The sequence below is a fragment of the Gallus gallus genome, chromosome 25 (assembly GCF_016699485.2).
Source record: "Gallus gallus isolate bGalGal1 chromosome 25, bGalGal1.mat.broiler.GRCg7b, whole genome shotgun sequence".
NCBI lineage: Eukaryota > Metazoa > Chordata > Aves > Galliformes > Phasianidae > Gallus > Gallus gallus.
Window position 1 is genome coordinate 1,981,873 of NC_052556.1, and position 27,363 is coordinate 2,009,235.

The 27,363-nt window shown below is 62.2% G+C and overlaps 2 protein-coding genes across 3 annotated transcripts; both read right to left on the minus strand.

Moving 5' to 3' along the window:
* Positions 1 to 88: 88 nt before the first annotated feature.
* LOC112530288 (proline-rich receptor-like protein kinase PERK2) lies at positions 89 to 3,429 on the minus strand. The gene has a single exon (XM_025143467.3). It carries the CDS (start codon positions 3,175 to 3,177, stop codon positions 2,224 to 2,226), a length of 954 nt encoding a protein of 317 aa, XP_024999235.2. The 5' UTR covers positions 3,178 to 3,429; the 3' UTR covers positions 89 to 2,223.
* KCNN3 (potassium calcium-activated channel subfamily N member 3) lies at positions 89 to 26,722 on the minus strand. 2 transcript variants are annotated; one of them, XM_015298513.4, is made up of 8 exons: positions 25,770 to 26,722; positions 20,149 to 20,244; positions 15,320 to 15,738; positions 10,492 to 10,633; positions 9,004 to 9,114; positions 7,723 to 7,850; positions 6,971 to 7,040; positions 89 to 5,858 (listed from the first exon to the last, which is right to left on the minus strand). In XM_015298513.4, exons 1-8 carry the CDS (start codon positions 26,520 to 26,522, stop codon positions 5,562 to 5,564), a joined length of 2,016 nt encoding a protein of 671 aa, XP_015153999.1. In that variant the 5' UTR covers positions 26,523 to 26,722; the 3' UTR covers positions 89 to 5,561. The 2 variants fall into 2 exon arrangements, with proteins under 2 accessions (XP_015153999.1, XP_040508546.1); XM_040652612.2 differs by lacking the exons at positions 15,320 to 15,738; positions 20,149 to 20,244; positions 25,770 to 26,722 and adding an exon at positions 11,888 to 12,144 and having other exon boundaries at positions 5,399 to 5,858.
* Between the last annotated feature and the right edge of the window lie 641 nt (positions 26,723 to 27,363).

A 27,363-nucleotide genomic window follows, 5' to 3' on the forward strand; every position in this document is an offset into this window, starting at 1 on the left:
GCCAGCGTACCCACAGCACAACCACGCCGAGCATCACAACAGCCCCCCCTGCCAACACCGAGAACAGAGCTCCAAGGACCAGCAGAACAGAGGGGTCTGAAGCGTTTATATAGGTACGTATATGTCATATATTTGTGTGTGTAACTATACATCGAGATCTGCATACTTACACACCCGCACAGGTAAATATTTATAGATACTGACCTCTTCAGATTAAAGTCCAAGGCACTTTTTACAGTGAACAGGTTAAAGCCATAGTTTAAAACGCGCCTGTTTCTGGGTACAGCTCGGTTTATGGCAATGCTGCTGGGACGGGCAGGGCCCGTTCCCTTCCCCACTTCAGGGCCATGCGCAGATCGGGAGGAGGGACACGAGTGTGGGGCCGGATCCTCACCGCAGCCCCAAGCAGCTCTGTAGGGCCGTGTTGGGTTGTGCAGTGCAGGGGGGGGGGATGCTTTGAATAGGAGGTGGAGAAGAGTGCGTCCTGCGGGCTGCAGACCTGCTCTTTGCTCAGGGAATGGGGCACAGATGGGGCTCATCTGTGAGATGTTCATCAAGAAGCCCCCAAGCAGTAGGGCTTTCCCCCCATTAAATCCTCCCTACAGCCCTTGGGGAGCCAAGCGGGGAGAAGATGGGGCAGGAAGCAGAGCAGAGCCCCCCAGCAGCAGCATCCCCCCCCCCCAAAAGAGATACCCCAGCTCACCTACCTGGGGATCACAGGGCTGTGAGATGGCTGAGGATGGGAGGAGCACAAGGGCCCGAGCACCCTACAGATCCCAGCCCCAACAGGAGGGATCAGTAATGCCTTCACCACCACTCACAAGGAAAGGAGCCAGCCCTTCTCCTCCAGCCTGGCTATAAATCCCAGGAACCCCCCCCCCCCCAGCTGGGCCCAACGAGGGGCAGCTGGAGCTGCTGGGGGGGCTTCACCCCTCCAAGGAGCCCTCCGAGCTCTCAGCTGCTGCAAGGACCTGCAGCTCTGGGTGAGTTAACGGGCTCTGATAGTGATAACTGATAACAGTGACAGCGCTGTGGGGATGGGGGGAGATAGAGGAGCTGCGTAGGGGATTTTGCTGTGCTGGAGGAAGGCAGCAGGAATTGGTCCCGGGTGCCATGCCCAACCCTGGCTGCGGCTCCACATGGAAGGAAGCAGCCAGGAGCGCAGAGCAGGGCTGCACAGGGAGCTTTAAGACTATTTCCCTACAGACCTCGTCCTGCACACGATGCTGAGATGCCCCCCGAGTGCACACTGAGAGCGGGAAGGCTGAGCTGGGACAATCCATGCAACCTCACCACGTCCCTCTCCTAAATTCGGGGCTGCACCTCCATCCTACACAACCACAGCCTGAGATGGAAGGGAGCAAAACCTCCGGGCACCCCATGGCCTCCCTGTGCCAAATCCTTACCTGCGGTGCCACCAGTGGGGACGCGGGGATGCCCTCACCCCATCATCCCCGTGCTGGGGACGCGTTGACCTGAGAGGAAGAAGAGAGTGGGACCCCGCAGCCCTCCTGCCCCTTGGAGGAGGATGGATGGGTGATCCCTGAACTCGGAGCGGTTGGGTTGCTGAGGTCCAACAGGGGAGGGAGAAGCGATGCGCCCTGCACTGCTCCGTCCCCAAAGCCTCCACCCCGTGGGGCGAATGGGGCCAGGAGAAGGGAATGGCTTTCAGGAGGCCGAGAAAAGCGCAAAGCAAAGCCCCGGTGCTACACAAATTTAGGATCCCAGTGGGGATTAACGCCTTGGGGTGGAAGGGATCGGGAAGGGGGTTGTGCTGGGGGGAGGGGGGGGGCAGGGAGCTCCCGCCAGCCCCGGCCCCGCAGTGACTGTACTCAGAAACAGACATTGGCAGCAGGAGGGCGTCTCTGCCTGCCGACAACTGGTCGGGTACAAAACCATAATTGAAAGTTACAATAACCTTTGTAATATAGCAATATATTTCATAGTTAAAATAAACTATTATGCTTTCCCCTATCGTTAAAAAAAGAAGCGAGCAGTACAGAGGCAAGGTGCAAACCCGTGCGGAAGCCTCCTTCAGTCTGGACAGAAACGCTTCAGTCTGTGGGTTTGCAGAGAGGACATCGTGTGTTGTTGTTGGTTTTTTTTTTGTCTGGCGTTTTTAGGACGTTTCCTTGCAGGCAGTGCAAGAGGTTCGCAGAGGGGGGGAAACTGAGGCTGTGCCAAAGGAGGTGGTGGGTGGGGGCGGAGGGCGTCGGGGGGTGCTCACCCCACCGGGGGTAGCAGCCGGAGTGCTGAGAGGGGTGGCGGTTGTCTCGCTTTGCAAAATGGGGGGGTGGGCTGGTCCGGTGTGGGGGTCTGAGGGCTTGCTTCCTGGTGAGAGGTCGGCATCTCTTTGGGTTTATGAGCGGACGTTGCGGTTCGGTTCTTGTGCTTTTCCTCCACGGCTCCTGTTGGTCCCAGTTCTCCTCCCTGCTCGCTTTGGTGCTCGGAGCACAGGGGAAGGGAGAGTTCCCCCGGCATCTGTCGGTGTGTGTTGGGCTCAGTGCCCTCAGAGCACCGGGACCGACACCGGGACCGACACCGGGACCGGCGAGGCGCTGTCCGCGGTGCTGAACCGGCGGCGGGAGGCGGGGTGAAGGATGTAGGGTGTAGTGCATTGGATGGAGGGCGTACGGGATGGAGGGTGTAGGGTACGAGGGATGAAGGGTGCACGGGAATAAGGATACGTGGGATGTAGGGTGTAGTGCATTGGATGGAGGGTGCACAGGATGGAGGGTGTAGGGTATGAGGGATGAAGGGTAGGAAAAAGGATAAATAGGATGTAGGGTGTAGAGTACTGGATGAAGAGTGCATGGGATGGAGGGTGTAGGGTGCATTGGATGAAGGGTGCATGGGAAGGAGGGTGTAGGGTATGAGGGATGAAGGGTGCAAGGGAATAAGGGTACGTGGGATGTAGGGTGTAGTGCATTGGATGGAGGGTGCATGGGATGGAGGGTGTAGAGTGCATTGGAAGAAGGGTGCATGAGAAGTAGGGTGAATGGAATGAAGGGTGCATGGGGTGTAGGGTGTAGTGTGTGGGGAATGAAGGGTGTAGGGTGCATGGATGCAGACTTGAGGGTGCAAGGGATGAAGTATGCATAGGATGAAAGGTGCAGTGTTTATGGAATGAAGGATGTAGGGCACAAGGGATGAAAGGTGCATGGGTGCAAGGTGCATGAGGTGCAGGGTGCCGGGCAGAGGGACTGCTGGGCTGTGCCACGGTGAGGATGGGGGTCCGCAGGGTGCAAGGTGCAGAGCTGGGGGTGCCACATGCAAGCTCTGAGCTCAGAGCATGAGATGGTGGGCGCAGGGCCGTGGGCTGCAGCGGTGCCGTGAGGAGGAAGCAGCTCTGCCCAAGGAGACGAGGTGCTCCTGCACTGGTGGCAATGCTGAAGCTCTCATCACCGCTCTGTCACTCCCTCACAGCCCAGCTGGCACTTCCTCCTCTTGTCCTACTCGCGTTGCTTTCTCAGACTTGATTACCAGCCCGTCAGGAGGTTCCCGCTGGAGATATCGATTCCCAGCCATCAATACTTCCTTCAGCCCCACGACGCATGGCTGCATCTCCACGTACACGTCGTGCACGGCGCTTTGCTCCTGCACAAACCACAGGAGAGGCGTGGAAACGTTCTTCTCTGCTGGCTGCCTGCGGCCAGTGGAGATTCTGTATTTTAGCTGCTCTTTGGCGTCTACAAGGCTTTCTCCATTGCCGTGCTCGAAATCTCCTTGGGAAGATGATGGGAAGATGGGCAGCTCCTCTTCACCCCATCCGAGGAGCGGGGAGGTGAGGGATGGTTACCTGGAGGCACAGGGACTGGTAACAGCACTGAGGGCCGGCGCTGGCACGCTGCCGAGGCATTGACATGCTCCTATCAGCCCTGCCCGCCCTGCAATTAAACTAATGACAAGATCTTCGTGCAGGGGAAGGGCAGCTGCTTCCCAGAAGCTGAAGACGCGCCGCCAGCCAAGGAATAGAAAACGTTGGCAGTGAGCTCTGTGCTCCCTGAATGCAAACCATGCGACAAAGAACAACCGGGGCTGCTCCCGCTCTACCAACAGCCTTCACAGCACCACCTCTGCAGCACCAGGAGAGCACTTTGCAGCTCCTCTGGAGGAGCCTTCCTCCTCCTCCTCCTCCTCCTCTGCCATGTGCCTATGGCAGGGCCGGAGGAGGTGGGGGGGGGGGGGGGGGGAAGTGCCTCGTAACTGCTGCTTGTTTCCTGTGCAGCTTTAATTGCGGGGCACGAGGAGTAAGACACCTTCCAGCAGCAGGGAGTGGGGTTTTGCACAGCAATTCCTCTGCACTTGGGGCTGATCCTTCCCTGCCTACGTGCGCACGGAACGCAGCGTTACTGCCGGGAGCGAAAGAGTTACAAAGGAGAAGATTACAGGCTGAGTATACCTGGAGTAACACAGTGGCTTTTGATTACAATTACTGACACTGCCGGGTGATGTGTAATTAATATCGCGGAGTAATTACACGCTTACTTCATCTGTTTAAAAATATATAAATATCCTCTGCTGTTCTTTCAATGAAAGCAGCAAACGCCGTCCCCCCAAAGCAGGGGGGGGGGGGGGGGGCAGCGCAGGGACCGGGCAGAACCCCAAACTGCTGCGGGGTGACACGAGGAGGGGACGCGGTGACAGCAGAACAGAGACCTCCGCTCCCCGCTGCTGCCGACCCCCAGCGGGAGCGGTGCGGGGCGGGGAGAGCTTTTAAACAGATGAAGCGTCCCACACTGAGCATCGATCGTCCGTGGCATCGGGGTCGGAGCCGTGCCCGGTGACTTCCCCAAGCGCAGGGGTGTTTCCTCGGGCTCGGAGACCCCCGGATGGGGTGGGGGGGGGCAGCGGTGGGACCGCCCCCCCACCTGCGTTAAGCACTGCTTGAGGCTCCAATGAGCCAAAACGAAGATCTGGTTCTGACCCCAGCGGAGAGCACCGGTGCTGCAGAGAGCCCCCCCCCACGGGGCAGCTCGGAACCCACCACCTACCCTGGAACAGAGCGAGGGGAACGCGTTGGTGTCTTGGCAAGGAGACGGGACGGAGCACGGACATCTCAGGGCAGAGCTGTGCAAGAACTCCAGGGTCAGGAGGAGGGGAATGCACCGGGGGGGCGGGGGGAGGGGGGGCCGGGGGGAGGGGGTGAGCAGCCCTGTGCCCCCCGCAGCCCCCGCGCTCCACACGGTGCGTTTCTCCCTCCGGTGTCTCCGTCGCTTCAGTGCTTCCGACTGGTTTGTGTTCGTTTTGTTTTGTTTTCAATGTGAAGACCTGAGATTTGAGCGTGGATTCCTGTCCTCCACCGAGCGCCGCGGCGCGAAGCGTCGCCTCCGTCCCCTTCCTTCACCACGAGTAGAGGCACCGAAACGGGGGGGGGGGGGGGGGAGGGGAGAAGATGGGGGGGAAGAGGGGGTTGGGGGGGAGGGGGAGAAGGGGGGAGATGTCCATCCCAAGGCGTCACCGCTCCAACACCGTTCCCAGAGGGAACACCGAGTCCTCGGGACCGCCGCCAGCTCTCCCCGTGTCCGCGGAGCGCCAGGAGGGGGCTTTGCTCTGCGCTTTTAGCAGCTGCTGGAGCTGGTGTAAGGGGTGGGGAAGGAGGTGGAGCTGACCCCGATGGGGCTCTCGGACAGCGGGGTCTGCGGGGTGCCGGCGGGCACGGCAACGGCCCGAGCCTCCACCACGGCGGCGAGCAGGCGTTGGTGCTGCTGGCGCAGCATGTCGGCCAGCAGCAGAGGCAGTGAGTTGAAGCTGGCGTTCAGCTGTTCCAGTTTGGCCTCCAGGCTGCCGAGCTGCTTCTCCAGGTCCTCGCTGCGGTCGTTGAGCTCGGTGATGAGGTCGTACATCACGTTCTGCATCTACGGAGGGAAGGAGAAGGGGGTTGGATCAGTGCTTCCGCCTCGGAGCCCCCCCACCCCGCCCCGTGCAGCCGTGCAGCCCCCCAACCCTTCCTGGGGTTGAAAGTTCTGCTCCTGAGCCGTCGCAGCTGGAGGTTTCGCCTGCTCTGCGACCCAGAGCCCGCTGCTGTCAGCTCTCATCAGGCAGCCCCGGGGCTCTGCGAGCTCAGCACAATGCAGGGAAGTAAGAGCAAGTGGAGGGGACGAGGACAGGGACAGCTGTGCTGCAGTGCTGCCAGCCCATGCCCTGCATGCAGCCTTCAGCCTCACACCCCGGCAGCTGATGGCAGAGCGGCTCATGGAGGGGCTGCTGCAGCTTTGCAATGCTCTGCAGCCTCTGCTCCCATCCGTGCCCCAGCGAAGTTATGAGTGGGGCTCCTCCGTGCCGCTCCCGGGCTCCTCTCACCCACCCCACCCCATTGCTACGCTCACACCCTCCCACACAGCCCCCGGGACAGAGCTGCCCCCATAGCAAAGCATGGAGGGCACTGGTTGCAGCCAGCTGGTGGGGATGGGGCCCCAGAGGCTGCTTGGCCATCTGGGAGCCGAACTCCAGATAATCCCCATTGCTTTAACTCCTTCCTACCAGCAGAGCCAGCTGCCCCCCCTTCCTGCCCCCCCCCCCGCCCCCGCAGCCCCCTCTTCACCAGCCCAGGATGAGGGGTGGGCGCATTGGGGCCGCTGGGATGCGGCACAGCACAGCAGACACCGCACACCCGGAGCACATCTGCGCCCCCCCACCTCCCCCCCCACGCTGGGACCGGTGCTTGGCGCGCCTGATTTCCGCTGTGAGGAGATGGGAATGATGAAACCTGGGGCTGCTGAGCTCTGAGCATCCCCAGCTGGGCCACGCAGCGTTCCTATGGGGCAGCGAGCGCACAGCCCTATTGGAAATGGGGTGACCCCCCCCCCCCCCCCGTCCCCGCTCGTGGTGCGCTCTGTTCTACATGCGGGGGCTGTGAGCTGTTCCCATTGACAGCTCAGGAGCCGGAGCACGGCGGTCAGCCAGGTTCTGCCTCGGGTGTTCCAAGGGAGGAGGAACTACGAGGCCACGGGGTTATGGGAGGACTTGCCTTCGAGAGGTCGACCAGCGTGTTGGCCTGGTCGCTCAGCTTCCGCTGCTCCATCTTCACACTGCGCAACCTGGGGAGGGGGAAAGAGACGTGATGTACCGCCCTTCCCAAACACAGAATGCTGCAGAGACCTTCCCATTACCAGGGAATAGAGAGCCATCCTGTGGATGGGCTGGGACCCCCTCCCCAAGCCCAGCTTTCCTCACTGCCACAGGATCACAGAGGGACCCTCCCCCCAGGCTCAGTCCTCCTCATTGCCATGGGATCCCAGAGGGACCCCCCCCCCAGGCTCAGCCTTCCCCATCACAGTGGGATATCAGACAAAGACAAACCCCCTCCCCAGTCTCAGCCTTCCCCATCAAAGTGGGATATCAGGCAGACCCCCTCCCCAGTCTCAGCTCTCCCAGTCACTGTGGGATCCCAGAGGGACCCCCTCCCCAGGCTCAGCCTTCCCCATCACAATGGGACATCAGAGGGACCCCCTCCCCAACCTCAACTCTCCCAATCACTGTGGGATCCCAGAGGGACCCCTTCCCCAGGCTCAGCCTTCCCCATCGCAGTGGGATATCAGACAGACCCCCTCCCCAGTCTCAGCTCTCCCCCAGGCTCAGCCTTCCCCATCGCAGTGGGATATCAGGTGGACCCCCTCCCCAGTCTCAGCTCTCCCAATCACTGTGGGATCCCAGAGGGACCCCTTCCCCAGGCTCAGAGCCCCCTTCCCCCATCGCAGCACCCCATGGCTCCCCGCTTACTGGTGGATGGCTTGTAGGAACTTCCTCTGGTGCTTCCGGACTTTGGCGTGGTCGATCTTTTTCAGCAGCTTGGTGTGCTTGTAGATGAGCCACGTCTCCCGCAGGACGTTGGCCGCCGCGTTCTTGATCTGTTAAGAGAAGGGCGTCGGGTCAGCAGCCCCATCTGCTGCAGCGCGTGGGACGAATTATTGCACGGAAACAGAGCTCTGACCCCGCTGGGTGCCGCTGGTTGGGATCACAGGAGCTGACTTGGCCCAGCTGGGAGCTCCGTGCACGGGATCAGACGTGTGTGGGGTCACGCAAGGCAGGGATGGAGTGCTCCAGGCAGAGCAATGGCCCTGGCCCTGCTGCATCCCCATCCCATCCCCATTACCATCCCCATCCCCATCCCATCCCCATCCCAATCTGGCTCCAATGCTTTAGGGAAACGTGCTCCAGCCATGGGGCTCCTCACCCACTTTGCCCTCTGGGGGTGCCCCATCTGCACCCCTTGGAGCCGGATGAGGGCTCACAGTGCCCCTGTGCTCCCCAACCCACCTGCACTGCCCCTCACTCCATCCATCCCTTGTGCCAAAAGTGACCCCCAAATGGGGGCTGGGAGCCCCTCCAGCACTGCTGGGTTGCAAGCAGAGCTCTTCTACTCTGAGCCCACATGTGGCCAAGGACACGACGTCTGACCTTGTGCCACCTGTGTCACCTGAAGTGACATCGATGCATGGCGCAAACGGAACCAGTTTGGGATTCAGCTCCCTGGGGGAAGTGGGGTTATTCTGCAGGGAGGTGCCTAAACTTGAAACCCCGATGCTGCCGCGTGCTTTGCTCACGTTGGATGTGACCTGGGTATCCCACAGCCCCATCCCCATCCCGGTGCTATGCTGGGTTCTGGGGGCTGCAGCCCAATTGGGACAGCACCCACAGACCCACACAGCCCCAGGGTGCCCTGCTGGGATGGAGCACACAGCAGTAGCGCAGCACAGCGCTCATCTGCAGCACAGAGCTGCTGAATCACTGAAATCCCAACACCGAGACGAGTGAGCTCATGTTCCACCAGAGAAGATGGTCCATCTCCTCCAAGGGAAGGAGAAAAAATACGCGCATTTCCTGCCCTGGGCACGGCTGCACTCTCTGCATTTCACAAAGTGCTGCAAAGCAAAGCAGAGGGCCGAGGCTCTTTGCTTTTACCCTAATGCTTCAGCACGCTCTGCACTCAGCACCGCGCTCCAATGGGACCGACCCAGGGATGCTGCCCCCCCCCTCCCAGAGCCGCCCCCCAGCCCTTACCCGCTTGGTCAGCTGCGTGTCCATCATGAAGTTGTGGACGTGCTTCTCAGCTTTGGTGAGCTCCAGCTTTCGGGCCACCACGGCCACCACCAGGGCCGTGCAGCCGGCGCCCTGCAGGGACAGGGGGACACGGGGATGTCACTCGGGGATGGGGTTCATCTGCACCCCATCTATTCCCACCCCAAGGATCAAGGAGCCACATGCAAACCCCAGTTAGTGGATGCACCGCACGCACCCCCCCCCCTCCCAGCCCCCACCCACAGGTTGCACAAACCCCGCTATCTTAATGTGGGCAACCCAATTTAACCCCGGTTTACAGCAGCGTTCGGCCTCCCACCACAGCCTTGAGCAGCTGCCAGAGCTCCCAATAATTAACGAGGCTGACTGATTAAGTCAGCGGTCTCCGATGCCCATCGGAGCCATCCCAGCACCGCGTGTCCCCATGGGACAGGGAACCCAATGGGAATCCAGGCAGAAGGGAGATACTGAGCACCCACAGAGGAGCAGTGATGGGATGGGGCTGGACCCCCATTCGCCCACAGCCAGTGGCAGCTGGCGTGGCTTTGCCTTGGCAATGAGCACCAGATCCGGTGCGCATTTGGGAACGGAAGGTGCCAGGCAGGGGACCCCCCTCCTCCAGGGCTCTGTGCCACCTGGCTCTGCCCGCACTGCTCCCCTCCCCGCAGCTCTGGCAGAGGCCCATGACCCTGGTATGCAATCCTTTATTTATTAAAGAGTCATTAATTAACATCATGGGCTGAGCTGAGTCCTTTCGCGTCCCCGCAGCTCCCAACATGCGCTCTTGGCTTTCATCATCCTTCCCTCTGCCAGCAGCACAGCCACCCCAGTGCCGCTTTTCAGGGTGCCCCAACGTGCTACTATTGCTTGGCAGGGTGGCACTGGGGGGGTCCCAGCCCAGGGGTCCCCCCGCCCCACTTCCAGGATGCTGCACGGCACCGCAGTTCACAACATCTGCTGGTGGGGTGGGAGCCCCAGGACCTCCCCCCACTGTGGACTTTTCAGTCATGGCAACGCCACGTGCCACGGAGGATGGGGACAGCAGTGCAGAGCCACAGAGCAGCCGTCCCCAGCTGCACAGCTGTGCAAGCCAGGCTGGCTCACAGCCCCTTGGAGCAGGTAGACGGGGTCCTGGGGGTCGGTGCTGTGGGCGGGAGCGCTCCCAGCTGTCCCCGCTCCCCGTGGGATGCAGCAGCAGTTGGGATCGCTCGGTGTGATGGAAGTCAGACCGGCAGCCAAGGGATGCGCGGGGCTGCTGGTCCCCACATCTGCCTCTTCCTAAGGACGAGGCTGTCCCCACACAGCTATGGGCCCCCTGCCCCCTCCCTCAAATTTCAACCCCAAACCCTACAAACCAACAGCAAGGAAAGCTCCGGCAGCTCTCAGGCTGCAAGACCTCAACGCTCAAACAGAACGCTGGGGGATGCTGGTCCCCATAGCACCCCATTGCCCCCCCATCCCAGTGCTTACCATGATGCCGGTGAGCAGACAGACCCCCTTCCCGCAGTAGGTATGCGGCACCATGTCCCCATACCCGATGGAGAGGAAGGTGATGGAGATGAGCCACATGGCTCCCAGGAAGTTGCTGGTCACGTCCTGCTGGTCGTGGTACCTGTGTGTGGGGGGGGGGGGGACACAAAGGTGTGAGTGTCATAGCTGGGAATAGGGTTGGGACAGCACCTGGGGACAGTGGGGAGCGCTGGCACAGGGGACGGTCCCAATAGAGACGGGGTGTGGGGCTCCTCCTGCATCGTGCAAAGCAAAGGGGATGAAGATGAACGATGCAGAGGGACGCCTCAAACCCACAGCGATTGCACAATTTCCGTCACAAAATATCAGAGGGGAAAAAAAAAACAACAACCCAACAATCCCAGCAGTGAGGGCTTCTGCTTTCGGTCAGAGCTGTCACTGCGGCGTGGTCCTCCTCCCCCCCCCCCCTCGGTGCCACGTGGCTGATGGCAGAAACAGATGTGGGGCTTTAGGAGGGTGGGGAGGGGGGGGGGGCAGAGAGGAGCCCCCCACCCCCCCTGGACCCGTGGGGTTGGGACACACAGAAGTCAGAGTCAGAGGGCACAGGGCTGAGCAGCACCAACGGGACCCACCGGGACACACATTTGGGATGGCAGCAGGGCGCAAAGGGAGGATGCCCTCAGCAGGAGCTTTGCTTGAGGCAACCCTGAGCCACGCATGAGCTCTCCACCCTGAGCACCATCAGCCCCACAAAGGGGGGACCCCATTCCCCCCAATGTCCACGTGCTCCTCAGTTTCTGTCCCCCCATCTCACAGCAGCTCCTGGCTGCCAGAGCACCATGGGGCACACACAGAGCACCCCCAGATCCGGGGATGCTGCAAACCCCAACGCAGCCCCACCGAACCCCACAGCCCCACTTCCTGCTCTATAGGACCAGGAGCCTCCTGAAGCCCCTCCGGGGTGGGCACTGCACCCCACACCCCCCACTGCCCCATTGCTCAGTCCTGCCTCCTGCATCTCCCCCCCCCCCCCCCCCCCGCAGCAGGTTCCTCTCGGCCTCCTCGCGAAATCATTAGAGGAAAAACAGATGGAGCTGTTGGCAATTTCCTGCAAATCGATTCATCCAAGCCTCGCAGCTCATAACTCGCCCAACAGTTGGGTTTTCTCCTCTTTCTGCATTTTGTTTTTCTCCCCATCCCTCCCCCCCCCCCCCCCCCACCCCCCACAAGTAACCGGAGACCCCAACAGATCAGCGCAGCAGGAGGAGGTAGCAAAGCAGAGCAGAGCTGCAGAGCACGGCCACACCACGACCCTGCGACGGATCCCCCTCCAAAACTGGGACATTTTCACCCTCTCCCCTGCACCAAACCCCTCACCACGCGTGCACCCACCCACCCCACAACACAGCCCCCAAAGGACTCGCAGTGCTGTCGTCACAGCGGGACGGGATGCGAATGAAGGGCTGCAGAGCCCCTGGATGGAGCAACGTTTTCTCTTCCCAGAAGCACTCGGAGCTCATAAACAGGAGCAGCTGGCACCGGCACGGCGCGAGCAGGAAGAGGGGAGGCTGCACACGCCAAGGGCTGATGCAATTGTTTAGACCCGAGTGCTGCTTTCCATCACCCCCTCGTCTGAGGTCCCCGGAAAGAGCATCACCCCGGCTGGGAGCGGAGCGTCGCAGCATGAGGATGCTGCAGCAGCAGCACGTGTTTGGCTTGTGGGTTTGGGAGCAGGCAGGAAGTCCAGCCTGCAAACAGCCAATGCAAAATGCAAAGCATTGCTGGTGCGAAATGCAAAGCCCGCCGGTGCAGAATGCAAGCATTCCTGGTGCAAAATGCAAAGCCCATCGGTGCAAAGTACAAGCGTCCCTGGTGCAAGATGCAACTGCTACCAGTGCAAAAAGCAAGCGTCCCTGGTGCAAAAAGCAAAGTGTCCCTGGTGCAAGATGCAACTGCTACCAGTGCAAAAAGCAAGCATCCCTGGTGCAAAATGCAAAGCCCACAAGTATAAAATGCAAGTGTCCCTGGTGCAAAATGCAACTGCTACCCCCGGTGCAAAATGGACAACACCACTGGTGCAAAAAGCAAGCATCCCAGGTAGAAAATGCAACTGCCCCCTCCAGTGCAAAATGGAAACACCTCTGGTGTGAGATGCAACCGCCCACCGGTGCAAAACGGAAACATCCCCGGTGGAAAATGCAACTGCCCCCGCCTCGGTGCAAAATGCAAGCAGCTCCGGTGAAAAATGCAACCCCCCGGTGCAAAATGCAGGAGGGGAGCAGGCTGCACGCACGTGCATGCACACGTGTGCCGGCCGCGGGCAGCGCAGCAGTGCCGGCAGCACCGCAGGCAGCGGTGGGGTGAGGGTTGCTAAGAGACTCGCTGCCTCCGGAGGGATGTGGCACCCGGGGGGGGGTTGGCGGCAGGGGGGGGGGGGAGGGTGGTGGCGCCTGGAGCGATGCCACAGCCTCGGGAATGCGCCCCAGCAGTGCCACCATCCCGGGTGTGCACGGCAGGGGGACGGAGCCCCCTGGGCTGCCAGGGTGGGGACATGGGGACGCATCCGCTGCCATTGCTGTGGGTGGGCACGAGGGTCCTGCTGTCACGCTGGGCCAGCACTCAGGGTCTCTGCATGCTGCAGGGACAGAGCATCGCTTGGGACAGTGCATGTCCCTGCTCCCTGCGTGTCCCTACTCCGCGCATGACCCCACTCCCTCCGTGACCCCATCCCCTGTGTGTTCCCACTCCCTGCGTGTCCCCACTCTGCAGCAGCTCTCCTGCGTCATTCCCACTCTCCACCACTAACTGTGGTTCTTTATATCTACTGTGCTTCCAGCCAGAGCCCCTTTGGTGCAACGCCCCCCCCCCCCCCCCCCCCCCCCCCCCCACCCAGGACCCCCACCCACCCCTCCTGCTCCCTTTCAGGAGGTACAAAGGAGACCCCATCCCGATGCAGTGAGGGCACGCAGCTCTCCAGCCCGTTCTAAAGGCCTCATTAGGAGGAACTGGAAGAGCTCCCACAACCCCAGTGTGTTTCCATGCCACTCAGAGACGCTCTGGGGACATGGATGGGACTGCGTGGTGACACCGAGGGGAGGAGGAGGAGGGGATGGATGGGGTGACCCGACCCCGCATCGCTGAGCCCGGCATCATCCCACAGCAGAGACTTAAAGGGATTTCATGCGATTGAGCTAATCCACTTAAAGCAAATCATAACGTGCATTTGTCTTCTTGAGTGCTCTCCCACAGACAGCCCCATCTCCGTCCTCCTCAGGGATGCGTTCCCAATGGGCACCGCCAGCAGGGATAGGGACAGAGTGTCCAGCAGAGCTGCCCTGCTCACGGCTCTGCGTCCCACGTGGCTGCTGGAACGGGGACAGCCCCAATCCTGTCCCTGCCCGGGATGCGCCGGTGCTGCCTGGCACATTGCTTGGGGAAGAACTGCTCCCAGCAACTGGGGCACTGGGACGGCCCCGGTACTGTGGGGATGGTGCTGGTGCATCGTGGTACCCGCTGGCACCGGTCGCCACAGCAACGCCAGCGCCGAGCGCCGCGCTGCCATCCGGCAGTGGGTTTGGAAGCTCCGTGTTGTCATGGCACTCACTCACAGACAGCCCAGCTGCACCTCTCCCTGTGCAACCCCCCCCCCCCTGCACCCACCAAAGCCCTACACTGCCCCCATCGCCATCCCCATGGCACCTCTTGGGTGTCCCAGTCCCCATCATCATCTCCATGGCACCTCTTGGGCGTCCCCAATCCCTATCACCATCTCCACGGCACCTTCTGAGTGTCCCAGTCTCCATCACCATCCCCACAACACCTCCTGGGTGTCCCCAGTCCTCATCACCACCTCCGTGGCACCTCCTGGGTGTCCCCAATCCCCATCACCATCCCCACAACACCTCCTGAGTGTCCATAACCTTCACTGCCATCCCTATCGCACATCCTGGGTGTCCCCAATCCTCATCACCATCCCCATGCCACCTCCTGGGTGTCCCCAATCCCCATCACCATCCCCATGGCACCTCCTGGATGCCCCAATCCCCATCACCACCTCCGTGGCACCTCCTGGGTGTCCCCAATCCCCATCACCATCCCCATGGCACCTCCTGGATGCCCCAATCCCCATCACCACCTCCGTGGCACCTCCTGGGTGTCCCCAATCCCCATCACCATCCCCACAACACCTCCTGAGTGTCCATAACCTTCACTGCCATCCCCATGGCACATCCTGGGTGTCCCCACGCCCCATCACCATCCCCATGGCACCTCCTGGATGCTCCAATCCTCATTACCATCCCCATGCCACCTCCTGGGTGTCCCCATTCCCCATCACCATCCCCATGGCACCTCCTGGGTGTCCCCATTCCCCATCACCATCCCCATGGCACCTCCTGGGTGTCCCCAATCCCCATCACCACCTCCGTGGCACCTCCTGGGTGTCCCCAATCCCCATCACCATCCCCACAACACCTCCTGAGTGTCCATAACCTTCACTGCCATCCCCATGGCACATCCTGGGTGTCCCAGTCCTCATCACCACCTCCATGGCACCTCCTGGATGTTCCAATCCTCATCACCATCCCCATGCCACCTCCTGGGTGTCCCCACGCCCCATCACCATCCCCATGGCACCTCCTGGATGCTCCAATCCTCATTACCATCCCCATGCCACCTCCTGGGTGTCCCCATTCCCCATCATCATCCCCATGGCACCTCCTGGATGCCCCACTCCTCATCACCACCTCCATGGCACCTCCTGGGTGTCCCCACTCCCCATCACCATCCCCACAACACCTCCCGGCTGCCTCCCATCCCCACACCTCACCTCTCGCACACCCGCACCGTCCATGCGGCGATGATCCAGAGGGAGATACTGAACACCAGCAGCACCGTCCCGGGGCAGATGGTCATGAGGGTCTTCATGACAAAGCGGGTGTTGAAGTTGATCTTGTTGAGCGCGCCGATGCTGCGCGACGAGGCGTCGGTGAAGAGCTTGCTGTGCAGCAGCATGACGCGTGCGATCAGGTAGAGCCTCAGGAACATGGGGATGGACAGGATGATGTCCACGTCCGCCTCCGCCCGAGAGGGAGTGTAGGAGAACGCCAAGCGTGCGGTCCAGAAAAATTTGTACTCCCCAGGGATGGGGTGGATGGCACAAACCAGCATCTCCAGGCTGATGTAGAGGATGCGCTCGTAGGTCATCGCGATCCGCCAGTCGTCGGCGCCGTTGTCGATCACAAAGAGCTGCCAGGAGGGAAAGCACGTGGTCAGGGGCAGCCAGGGGGCATCCTGTGGTTATCGGTGGCCCTATGGCATCCATGGTCACTGGTGGCCCTATGGCATCATGTGGTTATCGGTGACCATATGGCATCCATGGTTAGTGGTGGGCCTATGGCATCATGTGGTTATCGGTGGCCCTATGGCATCCATGGTTAGTGGTGGCCATATAGCATCATGTGGTTATCGGTGACCACATGGCATCCCATCATTATTGGTGGCCATATGGCATCATGTGGTTATCGGTGACCACATGGCATCCCATCATTATTGGTGGCCCTATGGCATCCCATGGTTACTGGTGGCTATATGGCATCTCATGGTTATCAATGACCCAATGGCACCCCATGGTTACTGGTGGCCCTATGGCATCATGTGGTTATCGGTGGCCCTATGGCATCCATGGTTACTGGTGGCCCTATGGCATCATGTGGTTATCGGTGGCCCTATGGCATCCATGGTTACTGGTGGCCCTATGGCATCCCATCATTATTGGTGGCCATATGGCATCCCATGGTTATCAATGACCCAACGGCATCCCATGCTTACTGGTGGCCCTATGGCATCCCATGGTTATCCATGACCCTATGAGATCCCATAGTTACTGCTGGCCCTGTGGGATCCCATCATTATGGGTGGTCTTATGGCATCCCATGGTTATCAATGACCCTATAACATCCCATGGTTACTGGTGGACATATGGGATTCCATGGTTACTGGTGACCCCATGGCATTCCATGATTACTGTTGGACGTATGGCATCCCATGGTTATCAATGACCCTATAACATCCCGTGGTTACTGGTGGACATATGGGATCTCACAGTTATTGGTGACCCCATGGCATCCCATGATTACTGTGGGACGTATGGCATCCCATAGTTATCAATGACCCCATAACATCCCGTGGTTACTGGTGGACATATGGGATCCCACGGTTATTGGTGACCCCATGGCATCCCATGATTACTGGTGGATGTATGGGATCCCATGGTTACTGGGGTCCCTGGGCATCCCCCTGCATCATCCCATCACCACTGAGGGGACAGGCACAGAAGGGACCGACGTCACACAGCTCCACTGGGATGAGGGGAATGTCCCCAGAGGAACAGGGATGGGGACAGCAGGGACGAGCCATTCCCCCCTAATCCTTCTCAGGGCATGGCGGTGGCACTGGGGACACTCAAAAGCCTCAGGTCCTTTCCAGCTCATTCCCAGGGCACACAGAATGGCCCCTTCTCCCACCCCATGGGGCACCTCCGGCACCGCAGCGGTGTCACCGTGGTGCCACCACTCCCAGCTGTGCCCGGAGGGTGACTTTTCGGGAGGAAGGCAGGGATGGATGCTGCGTTGTCATGGCAACGCACAGGTTCATCCTGGGCAAAACCACTCCTCCGAGCTCTGCAGTGGGGTCTGTGCTGCAGTGGGGTCTGCCCGGAGCTCCCCCGTGGGGCAGGATGCACTCCCACCGCTCTTTGCTTTGCACGGAGCACACCGAGAGGCGTCAACGCTGTCCCCTACACCATGAACAGCACTCTGCAAAGACACTGCTGGAGACGGACCCAAAGGGGACACAGCGGCCACGTCCCCAGGGTGGGAGCAGCAGTGGGACCCCAGGACAGTGCTGTGTCATACGGGCAGCACGCGGGGCCGTCCCCCCGAGCCGTCCCGAGGGGCTGACGCACACAGTGTGTCCCGGCCACCTCCCCGTGTTGGGAAAGCTCCGCTCCTTCGAGCTGCTTTGTTGGAGAAATTGTTTATAAAAACGCTCCAAGCTGTCAGGGGAGATCCTCAGGCATTTAGCGAGCTGACAGCCCATTCCTTCCTGGAAAAGGGTGTTAAAAATAAACAAATTAGCGAGAGGAAAGAGGCAGTGAGAGCCTTTTGGCAGCTCACCGGGCAAAGGGCGGCGGGATGGGGAGGGGGGGCCCTTTGGCACAGCCCCCCCCCCCTCCCCTCCAGCACCGGCGGCTCACGGCTGCGTGGGGTTTCCATGGAAACCTCGGCACAGTCCGGCAGTACCCGGGCATCCCCAGCTTCATAGAATCAAAGAACAGCTTGGGTTGGAAGGGACCGTAAGGATCATTGAGTTCCAACCCTCCCCCGGCCACTGGCAGGGCCACCAACCCCCAGATCTGGCACTAGCTCAGGTCCCCATCCAACCTGGTCCGGAACACCTTCAGGGACAGAGCCTGAGCCAAAACCAGCCTCTGCAAAGAACTTCTGACATCCAATCTAAGCTTTCCCTCCCTGAGCTTACAGCCACCACATGGGTCAGGCACGACCTTCCCTTGGTGAAGCCCTGCTGGCTGCCTGGGATCACCCGCTCATCCTTAATTTGTGCCTTCATTCGTCTTCTAGGAGGATCTGCTCCATGATCTTCCCAGGCACAGAGGTGACGCTCACCAGCCTGGAGTTCCACTGATCCTCCTTCCTCCCTTTCTTGTCAATGGGAGTGATGTGTTCCCCCCAGGTGACACGTCCTTGTTTCCACAGCCAGCACAATCCCTTCTCCTCCCTCAGTGTGACCAGTGGGTCATTGCCAAGCCATGCCAGTTTCCTGCCTCCCCTGCCCCTGCTCCTATTGAGAGGGACAGAGCGCCCTTGTGCTCTCAGAAAGGCATCCTGAACGAGCAGCCAGCTTTCCTCCACTCCTTTGTCTCTAAGGTCACCTTCCCAGGACACCCCATCCAACAGTTCCCGAAACAGACACAAAGTCTCTCCCCCAAATTCACGGCAGCAATGGGACGAGGGGAGGCACTGCGCTCAGATGGCACAGCGGTGGGTGCCCACCCCGGGGTCCCCATGGGAGGGGATGGATGGATCTCTTCGGCCCCAAAAACCACCCTGCAGTCCTATGGAATCCCAGCGGGACGCTGCCCCACGGAACACCCCCCCACCCCCAGCAGAGCTGCCCCACATAGCAAATGGAGAGCCAGAACATCCCCAGGGAGCCGGCAATTAACGCAATTAACACCCGGGGAAGCAGCTGAGCCCTTCCCGCAGGTGGGGAGGAGCGGTGGCTGAGGATTTATGGCTCTGGCGGCCCCATATCCATCCCTACCGAGATCGCGGGCAGATTAGCAGCAATCCCTTTATAAGCACCTAAAAGATAATAGGGCCATCAACAGCCGGCGCGGATTTGCGGGAGCAAACGGACTCAAACCCATCTCCTCTCCTCCACCAGCCCGTGGGTGCCGGACCCCCCGCGTTTTTAGGGGCTGGGGGAGGGGAGGGAGGAAATTAACACACGCCGCTAATTGCCACCATTACATCGGCTACAGAAGCCGCGTGGCTGCGCATTGGAGAAGGAGCCGCGAGGACGCGGACACCTCGGAGAGCCCACGGGGAGGGGTGGAAGGAAGCGGGGGAGGGCAAAGCTGGGGGTGGGACACCTCCGCGCTGGGGGGTGCTTCGGTTTGACGGCCCCCAACACGGCGGCCTGTCCCCAAATCGCGACGTTTCGGCCGATATGAGCAGCCCTGCCCTGCGCGCTGAGCGGGGGCTGCGGCACCGCGGGGCTCCGCCGGGACGGGAGGACAGAACCGAGAACAACAAGCGGAGGAAGCGGCGGCGAGCCGGGTTCAGCCCGGCCGGGCACAAAACACAGCGGCCCTGGGGGTAAATATTATCGCAGCACAGCACAGCTTCTCAAATATTTGTTCTGGACGGCCTTTCGCCCGCAGAAGGGGCAGAGATCTCCTGCGGAGCTCCGCGTCGGGGAGCTCAGCCCCGACGGCGTGCACAGAACGCAGCGCAGGACGAGGGGACCCGCTGTCCCCCCGGTGGATGCGGAGCGACGCCGGCAGCTCCCGGCATCGCCGCTCGGTGACCACAGCCCCGGTTTGGCCGCGGGCCCGGCAGGAAGGCGGCTGCTCCTGCGCCTTTCCTTGGCTGCTCCCGACGGATGGGCACCGTGGGGACGGCGGTGTGGGGTCAGGGCCGCACCAGGGGACGGCCACCCAGATGCAGGGCACGGTCTGCACGCTGCGCCCGGCCCCCCGCAGCCCCAAAAACGCTGGCATGGGAGCGGGCCGAACCGGAGCCTTTATCTCCCCGCAAAGCCGGGGAGGGCAGAGAGGAAGAGAATGGGCGGCGTGATTAGGAAAGTATTTCACAGCTTTCCTTGGCAGGGCGGCCGTGCGGTGAAAGAGGAGAAACGCGGGGCCCTCCCCGTCCTACAAACAGGGAGAGGGGCGAGAGGGAGAAAACGGGCGGCTCACACCCGGCTGCGGGGAGCGTGAGGGGGATGGGGTCCTTCGCTCCTGCAGCCGTTTGTCCCCTTGAGGGGGATGGGGTGGGGGTGGGCAGCGGACATCCCTGCTTCCAAAGCCTTGCAGAGCACGTGGACCCTTTGGGGATGAGTCCTTGGACATACCTGCACCTCCCGCGTGTGGTAGGCGATGATGAGCCCCAGCAGGATGACGGTGGAGAGGCTGATAAGGCATTTCAGGGCCAGGGAGAACATGGAGTCCTACAGGAAGAGAGGAGAGGGGGGGAGTTAGTGGTGGGGTTGGGACTGAGGGACCCCCACAGTCCGCTCACTGAACCCACTGCCCTCCCCACAGCTCCAGCGACCCACCCACACCCAGCCCAGAGGCATGGCACCCTGATGGGTGAGCTAATTAAGACCCTCCTGCTAATTAGCTCTATGTAAATTAACCCCTGATTCAGTGGTGACTACAGCAAAATGCTCCTCACCTCCCACAGGTTCCTCTGGGGGAGGGGCCGGGTTCATTTTCCCCATGCAAGACCCCAGACCCTATTTGGTGGCAGGGAGCCCCTCGCTCAACCCCAGGACTGACACAACGGTTGCATAGAGAGGGACAGCAGCACCAATCCCACTGCCGCGCTGAGACCCAACGCGCTCATGGCACAGCACCACCTCCTCCCCCACCCCATCCCATAACCCCCCCCCCCCCGTGGGGCTTTTCCAACGCGTGGGATTATTTAGGGCAACGTTTCCCCGAGCAGAGGCGGCACGGGGCGCTCCGGCCGCGCATTGTGAGCGGCTCCAGCACTTGGCACCCGCCGTGCAATTGTCTGCACATAATGGCCGTGTTGAGAGAAGTGCCGGGACCAAACAACGCTATTAATAGGCGGCCCCCAGGGAGGGCTCGTGCCAAGGCCCCCCCCTCCCCTCTCCTCCCTTGAAGCGCCTGCCCTGCCCGGTGACACGGGACCCACGCCGGACCCCGAAGGGATGGGACCCCGAGCGCTCCGGCAGCACCGCGGCTATTTATAGTGAAGCGGTGCCTGGGGGAACACCGGGATTAATTGCAGAGATGTCACTCCCGCAACGGATCTGGCATCCTTTAGGGCCAATCTCAGTCGCCGTCTAGACATCCTTAACCCTCCCGCTGCCAGCGTGGCTGCAGAGCTCTGGCATCACCCCACCCCACAACCGTGGGATGCCCTGATGCGCCCCGATGGGGTCCTGGCACGCGGGGCTGTGCACGGAGCCATGTGCCAACCCAGCAGGGTGAGGATGGGCGGCAGATGGGAAAATCCCATGCCCGGTGCATCCCTTATCTGCTAGCTGCCAGCACCGACCCTGTATCACCTCCATGGGGACACCCTATGGGCGAACACACAGGCAGATGGGTGCCAGCACGGCCCGGCACCGAATGTCCCCACGGCAGAGCTCCGAGGGCGCGGCGCAGGGGGCAGACCTCCAAGTTGTGCCTATAGGGCAGGACGGCAGAACCCCCCTGGCAGAGCTATGGGGCAGGCTGGCAGAGACCCCTCGGTGTGGCTATGGGGCTGGTTGGCACAACGTGGCCGCACAGCACCGCCAGAGCCCAGCTCCGGTCCTGCAGGAACGCGGCAGGAAGAGCTGCTGTTGGCTCCCACGCTCCCATAAACAACGCCGTGGGGCACCGAGACCTCATCTGGGGGGCACTGACACCGCAGCGCCACGAGGGACCCCGACACGCTCACTGCTCACACCGCGTGCCTCTCGTGTGCCCCCAACCGTGCCCAGAGGGTGGGCGGGGAGCAGAGCGAGGCTGCACGGCGGCGGGGTCCTGCCCCAGCCCCAGCCCCAAGGAGCGCGTGGCATCTCCAATGGGGCCGTGCTGGAGCCGGGCCAGGGCCGGCGGCACCGAAATCCCCATCCACGCAACAGCTGCCGGCCCCGCTCCTCGGGCACGGCCACGGCCCCGCTGCGAGCTCCGGTTTCCCAACGGAGGGGGCTGGGGAGTATTTATAGAGCCCCGGATCCGTGCGGGGAGCACCCCAGGGTGCACCACACGGTGACCCCGACCTTCCGCCCGCACCCCGAGCACCGCGGGGGGCAGCGCTGACTCACGGGAGGGTCTCCCCCGGCTCACACCGCGGGGTCGGTGCTGCGGGCGGCACCGCTGCGCACCGAGGGCGGCACGGCGGCCGTGGGCTCTGCGGCTCCGCGGGTGGTGGTGGGCAGAGGGTGGGGGAAGGGGGGGGACACGACAGCACCTCGGCGCCGTTCCTACGAGCGGAACACCCGCGGGAGAGGCTCCGGAGGTGGAGGAACGCATCCTCCTCCCTCCCCGCGAGGCGTGCGGTTGGGTGCCGAGAAGGACCCGCTGCCCCCCCCAGCATCACCAGGGTCCCCACGCCCCATCCCACCTCCATAGGGACACCGGAGGGTCCCCGCGCCCACGGGACTCCCAGACGCATCCCCACCTCCTCCTCCTCCCGGCCCCATCGCCCCCTCCGCCCGCACTGCTGGATGACGGCGGCGGTGGGGGGGGGGGGGGGGGCAGCGCGGCCCCTTCCCACACCGCTCCGTCCCCTCCACACGTGGCACCGCCACACGGGGACCCCCGGCGTCCCCCGAGCCCCCGCCCCCAGCGCTGTCCCACGGACGCCCATGGGTGCCACGCAGCGCGGTGCCTGTTCCCTTCCCCTCATGGATAGGTATAAATAACATGACAGATGTCTATACAAAGAGTTATTCATATCGCTGCCAACGAGCACAGCCAGGGAGCAGAGCTGAAAGGGGTGTGTGGGGGGAGAATTATAAATAAAAGACACCGTCCTGCAATTACAAAAAAAAAAAAAAAAAATTAAATTAAAAGACAAAAAAAAAAAAAGAAAAAGAAAATAAAATAATGGAAGAAAGGGGTGTGGAGGAGGATGGAGGGCTCCGCTGCACCGCGGCTGCTCAGGGAACGCCTGGAGGGGATGGGGACGGCCAGCAGGGACCCCCACGGCCACGTGTTTGTATGATGGGAGGGGATGAGGACCCCCGGAGCCCCCACCCTGAGAGTTTGGGAGGGTGGATCTGCCGCTGCCCACCGCCAGGCACTCCAATTTCGGGGACACCCTCTGGGGATGCGCCCACCCGCGTGCTGCTGGCAGCAGGGCCTCCATCCCCACCCTCAGGCTGTGGGGCAGCGGGATGCATCCAGGTCCCTTCTCTGCCCAAAAGGGACACGTGGAGCCTTTATGGGGGCTATGGGTAGGAACTGCAGGTGGGGATAAGACAGGGGTTGGTGATGCAGGGGTCCGGCAGACCCCCCCCTCTACATCCAGCAGCCACAGCAGTGACAGATCCCGTTCCCTCTCCTGACACCCCCCAGGCACGCGGGGCACACGGGCGCAGCACCCACCAAAGCCAAACAATCGGTCCATCACCGCCCACCCCATCCAACACCCAACGCTGCCACGACCTCATGAGTCAATCTCACAACACCGGAGGGGGCAAAGCGCCCCAACGCCACTGCATGGGGCACCAATATCCCCAGTGCCAATGTCATGGAAACCCCAATGTCCTCAGCACCAACCCTACAGAACTCAATGTCCCCAGTGCTCACACCCTACAGGACCCCAGCGTCCCCAGTGTTCATCTTACAGGACCTCAATGTCCCCAGTGCCCATCCTACAGGGCCCCAGCATCCCCAGCATCCACCCTACAGGACTGCAACATCGTCACCGCCCACCCTACAGGACCCCAAAGTCTCCAGTGTTCATCCATTGTCCCCAACACTCACCCTACAGGACCTCAACATACCCAACTTCCATCCCATAGGACCTCAGCGTCCCCAGCATTCATCTTACAGGACCCCAGAGTCCCCTACGCCCACCCTACAGGACCTCAACGTCCCCAACATTCATCTCACAGGACCCTAGTGTCCCCAACACTCACCCTACAGGACCCCAACACCCCCAGTGTTCATCCTACAAGACCCCAACATCCCCAGCGCCCACCCTACCGGACCCCAACAGCCCCAACACCCACCCTACAGGACCTCAACATCCCCATTGCCAACCATACAGGACCTGAACATCCTCCACTACCCTAACACCCCCAACATCCCCCATTTAGGACCCAGCATCCCCAACATCCCCCTTTTAGGGCCCAATATCCCCAACGCCCACCCTACAGGACCTCAACATCCCCAGTGTTCATCCTATAGGACCCCAACACCCCCAGTGATCACCCTACACGACCCAAACAACCCACACTACCCCAACACCCCCATCAACCCCCTTTCAGGACCCACCATCCCCAATGCCCACGCTACAGAACCCCAACATTCATCCTATAGGACCTCAACATCTCCAACACCCACCCTACAGGACCCCAACGCCCACCCTACAGGACCTCAACATCCCCAACATTCATCCTTATAGGACCTCAACATCCCCAGCGTTCATCCTATAGGATCCTATAGGATCCCACTATCCCCACTGCCCACCCTACAGGACCCCAGTGTTCATCCTATAGGACCCCAACATCCCCAGGACCTCAACGTTCATCCTACCGGACCTCAACATCCCCAACGCCCACCCTACAGGACCAAAACAACCCACGCTACCACAACACCACCAATGTCCCCCTTTCAGGACCCACCATCCCCAGTGCCCACCCTACAGGACCTCAACATCTACAACATTCATCTTATAGGACCTCAACATCCCCAGTGCCCACCCGACAGGACCCAACCAACCTACACTACCCCAACATCCCCCTTTCAGGACCCAACATCCCCAACGCCTACCCTACAGGACCCCAATGTTCATTCTATAGGACCCCAACATCCCCAAGACCCTGACGTTCATCCTACCGGACCTCAACATCCCCACTGCCCACCCTACAGGACCCCAACGTTCGTCCCATAGGACCCCAACGTCCCCAGGACCCCAGCGTTCATCCTACAGCACCTCAACATCCCCAACGCCCACCCTACAGGACCCCAATGTTCATCCCATAGGACCCCAACGTCCCCAAGACCCCAGCGTTCATCCTACAGGACCTCAACATCCCCAGCGCCCACCCTACAGGACCCCAATGTTCATCCTATAGGACCCCAACATCCCCAGGACCCCAGCCTTCATCCTACAGCACCTCAACATCCCCAACGCCCACCCTACAGGACCCCAGTGTTCATCCCATAGGACCCCAACATCCCCAGGACCCCGACGTTCATCCTACCGGATCTCAACATCCCCAATGCCCACCCTATAGGACCCCAACATCCCCAGTGCCCACCCTGCAGGACCCCAACAACCCGCGCTACCCCAATACCCCCCAACATCCCCCTTTCAAGACCCACCATCCCCAACGCCCACCCTACAGGACCCCAACGTTCGTCCCATAGGACCCCAATGTCCCCAGGATCCCAACGTTCATCTTATAGGACCCCAACATCCCCAAGACCCTGACGTTCATCCTACCGGACCTCAACATCCCCAGTGCCCACCCTGCAGGACCCCAACAACCCGCGCTACCCCAATACCCCCCAACATCCCCCTTTCAAGACCCACCATCCCCAACGCCCACCCTACAGGACCCCAACATTCATCCCATAGGACCCCAACATCCCCAGGACCCCAACGTTCATCCTATAGGACCCCAACATCCCCAAGACCCCAACGTTCATCCTACCGGACCTCAACATCCCCAACGCCCACCCTACAGGACCAAAACAACCCGCGCTACCCCAACACCCCCACCATCCCCCTTCCAGGACCCACCACCCCCGCCGCCCGCCCTTCCCGGCTCCCCCATACCTTGGAGTAGAGCCCCCAGGACAGCTCGGTCTCGATGACCATGACGACGATGCCGAACATGCCGAAGATGAGCGCGTAGTCGCTGAGCCGCTTCCGCTTCTCGAACAGCGCACGCCGGTGGCCCAATCGGTACCCGATGTTCTGCGCTTTGCGTTTGGGCCCTTTGGCAAAGCCGGCGGGCGCGGGGCGGGCGGAGGGGCGGTCGGCGCGGGGGCCGTGCCGGGTGGGGGGCCGGGCGGGGGGCGCGTGGTTGTCCTCGCGGGAGACGACGATTTCGGGGGGTCCGCCGGCCCCGAAGAGCTGTAAGGGCTGAGCTTCGGGTTCGGCCTCGATGAGGTTCCTGCGGGAGGCACTGAGCCGGCTGAGGGGCTTCATCACCCCCCCGCTGTACTTGCAGGAGCTCATGGCGATCTCGGTGAAGGGGTTGCTGTCCCGCCGGTGCACCAGGGGGCTGGGCTGCCGGTGTTTGCCCCCCGACGGCACCGCCGAGCCCGGCGAGTGGCCGCCCAAGTGGTCGCTGAGGTTGAGCTGGCTGCCGTGGCGGGAGGAAGGGTGGAGGGCGGCGGGGGCGGCGGGAGGAGGGGCCCGCAGCGACCCGGGCGAGGAGTGCAACAGGCTGTGCTGGAGCGGCGGCAGCGCGGCGGGCGGCGGCGGCGGCGGCGGCCGCTCGTCCCCCGACGACGGGCACGGGCACCGGGGGTCCTCCTCCAGGTCCCCCACGCCCGAATCGTGGAAGTGCCCCGACGTGTCCATGGCGGTGCCGCCTCACCGCCCGCCGCGCACCTGCCCCGCCGCCGCCGCCGCCGCCGCTCCGCCGGGTACCGGCACCGGGCCGGGCCGCCCGCCTCCCGCTCCGTTCTCCGCCGCCGCCGCCGCCGCCACCACCGGCCCCGGCCCCGGGGCGGCGGGCGCGCGGCTGCTCATGAATGGGAGCCGCGTCCCTCCGGCGCTGCGCGCTCGCCGCCGCCGCCGCCCCCGCCGCCGCCGCTGGCCCGGCCCCACCGCCAGCACCGCCCCGCCATTGGCCGCGCCGGGGCTCCCCGCAGGCTGACATCATTCCCCGCCCCGCTCCCGCGCCCCCGGCCCCTGCGCCTGTGCGGGGCGCACGGGACTTGTAGTCCGCCGGGGGGAAACGGAGCAGCGAGCGGAGGCTGCGGGCGCCCCGACGGCGGCGGTGCGGGTGACAACGGGGCGCCCCGGGACCGCCCCGAGGAGCCCCCGCTCCCACCGACGGGCCGGCGCCGAGCCCCGGGCGGCGCACGTCGGGGCGGGGAGCGGCGGGGACCGGGCGATGCCCGCGGGTGCGGCCGCTCCTCCCGGTGACCGCCCTTCGACGGGGGCTGCCCCGCTACGGGGGGCTCAGGGATGGGCACCGGGGAGCGCGCTGCCCCCGAAAGTGGGACCCTATGGCCCCCGGGACCCGCCCCGCCAGCTGCCGCCCTGCAACGCTCGGTAATCTCCTTAGGGCACCGAGCAGAGGTTGGGGATTACGGCAGCAGCTGGAGCCGGCGGAGACCGGATAGGGTCGGCTCACCCCCCGCGCTCTGCGGGGATGGGGGCACAGTAACGATGGGGGGGGACGCGGGGTCAAACC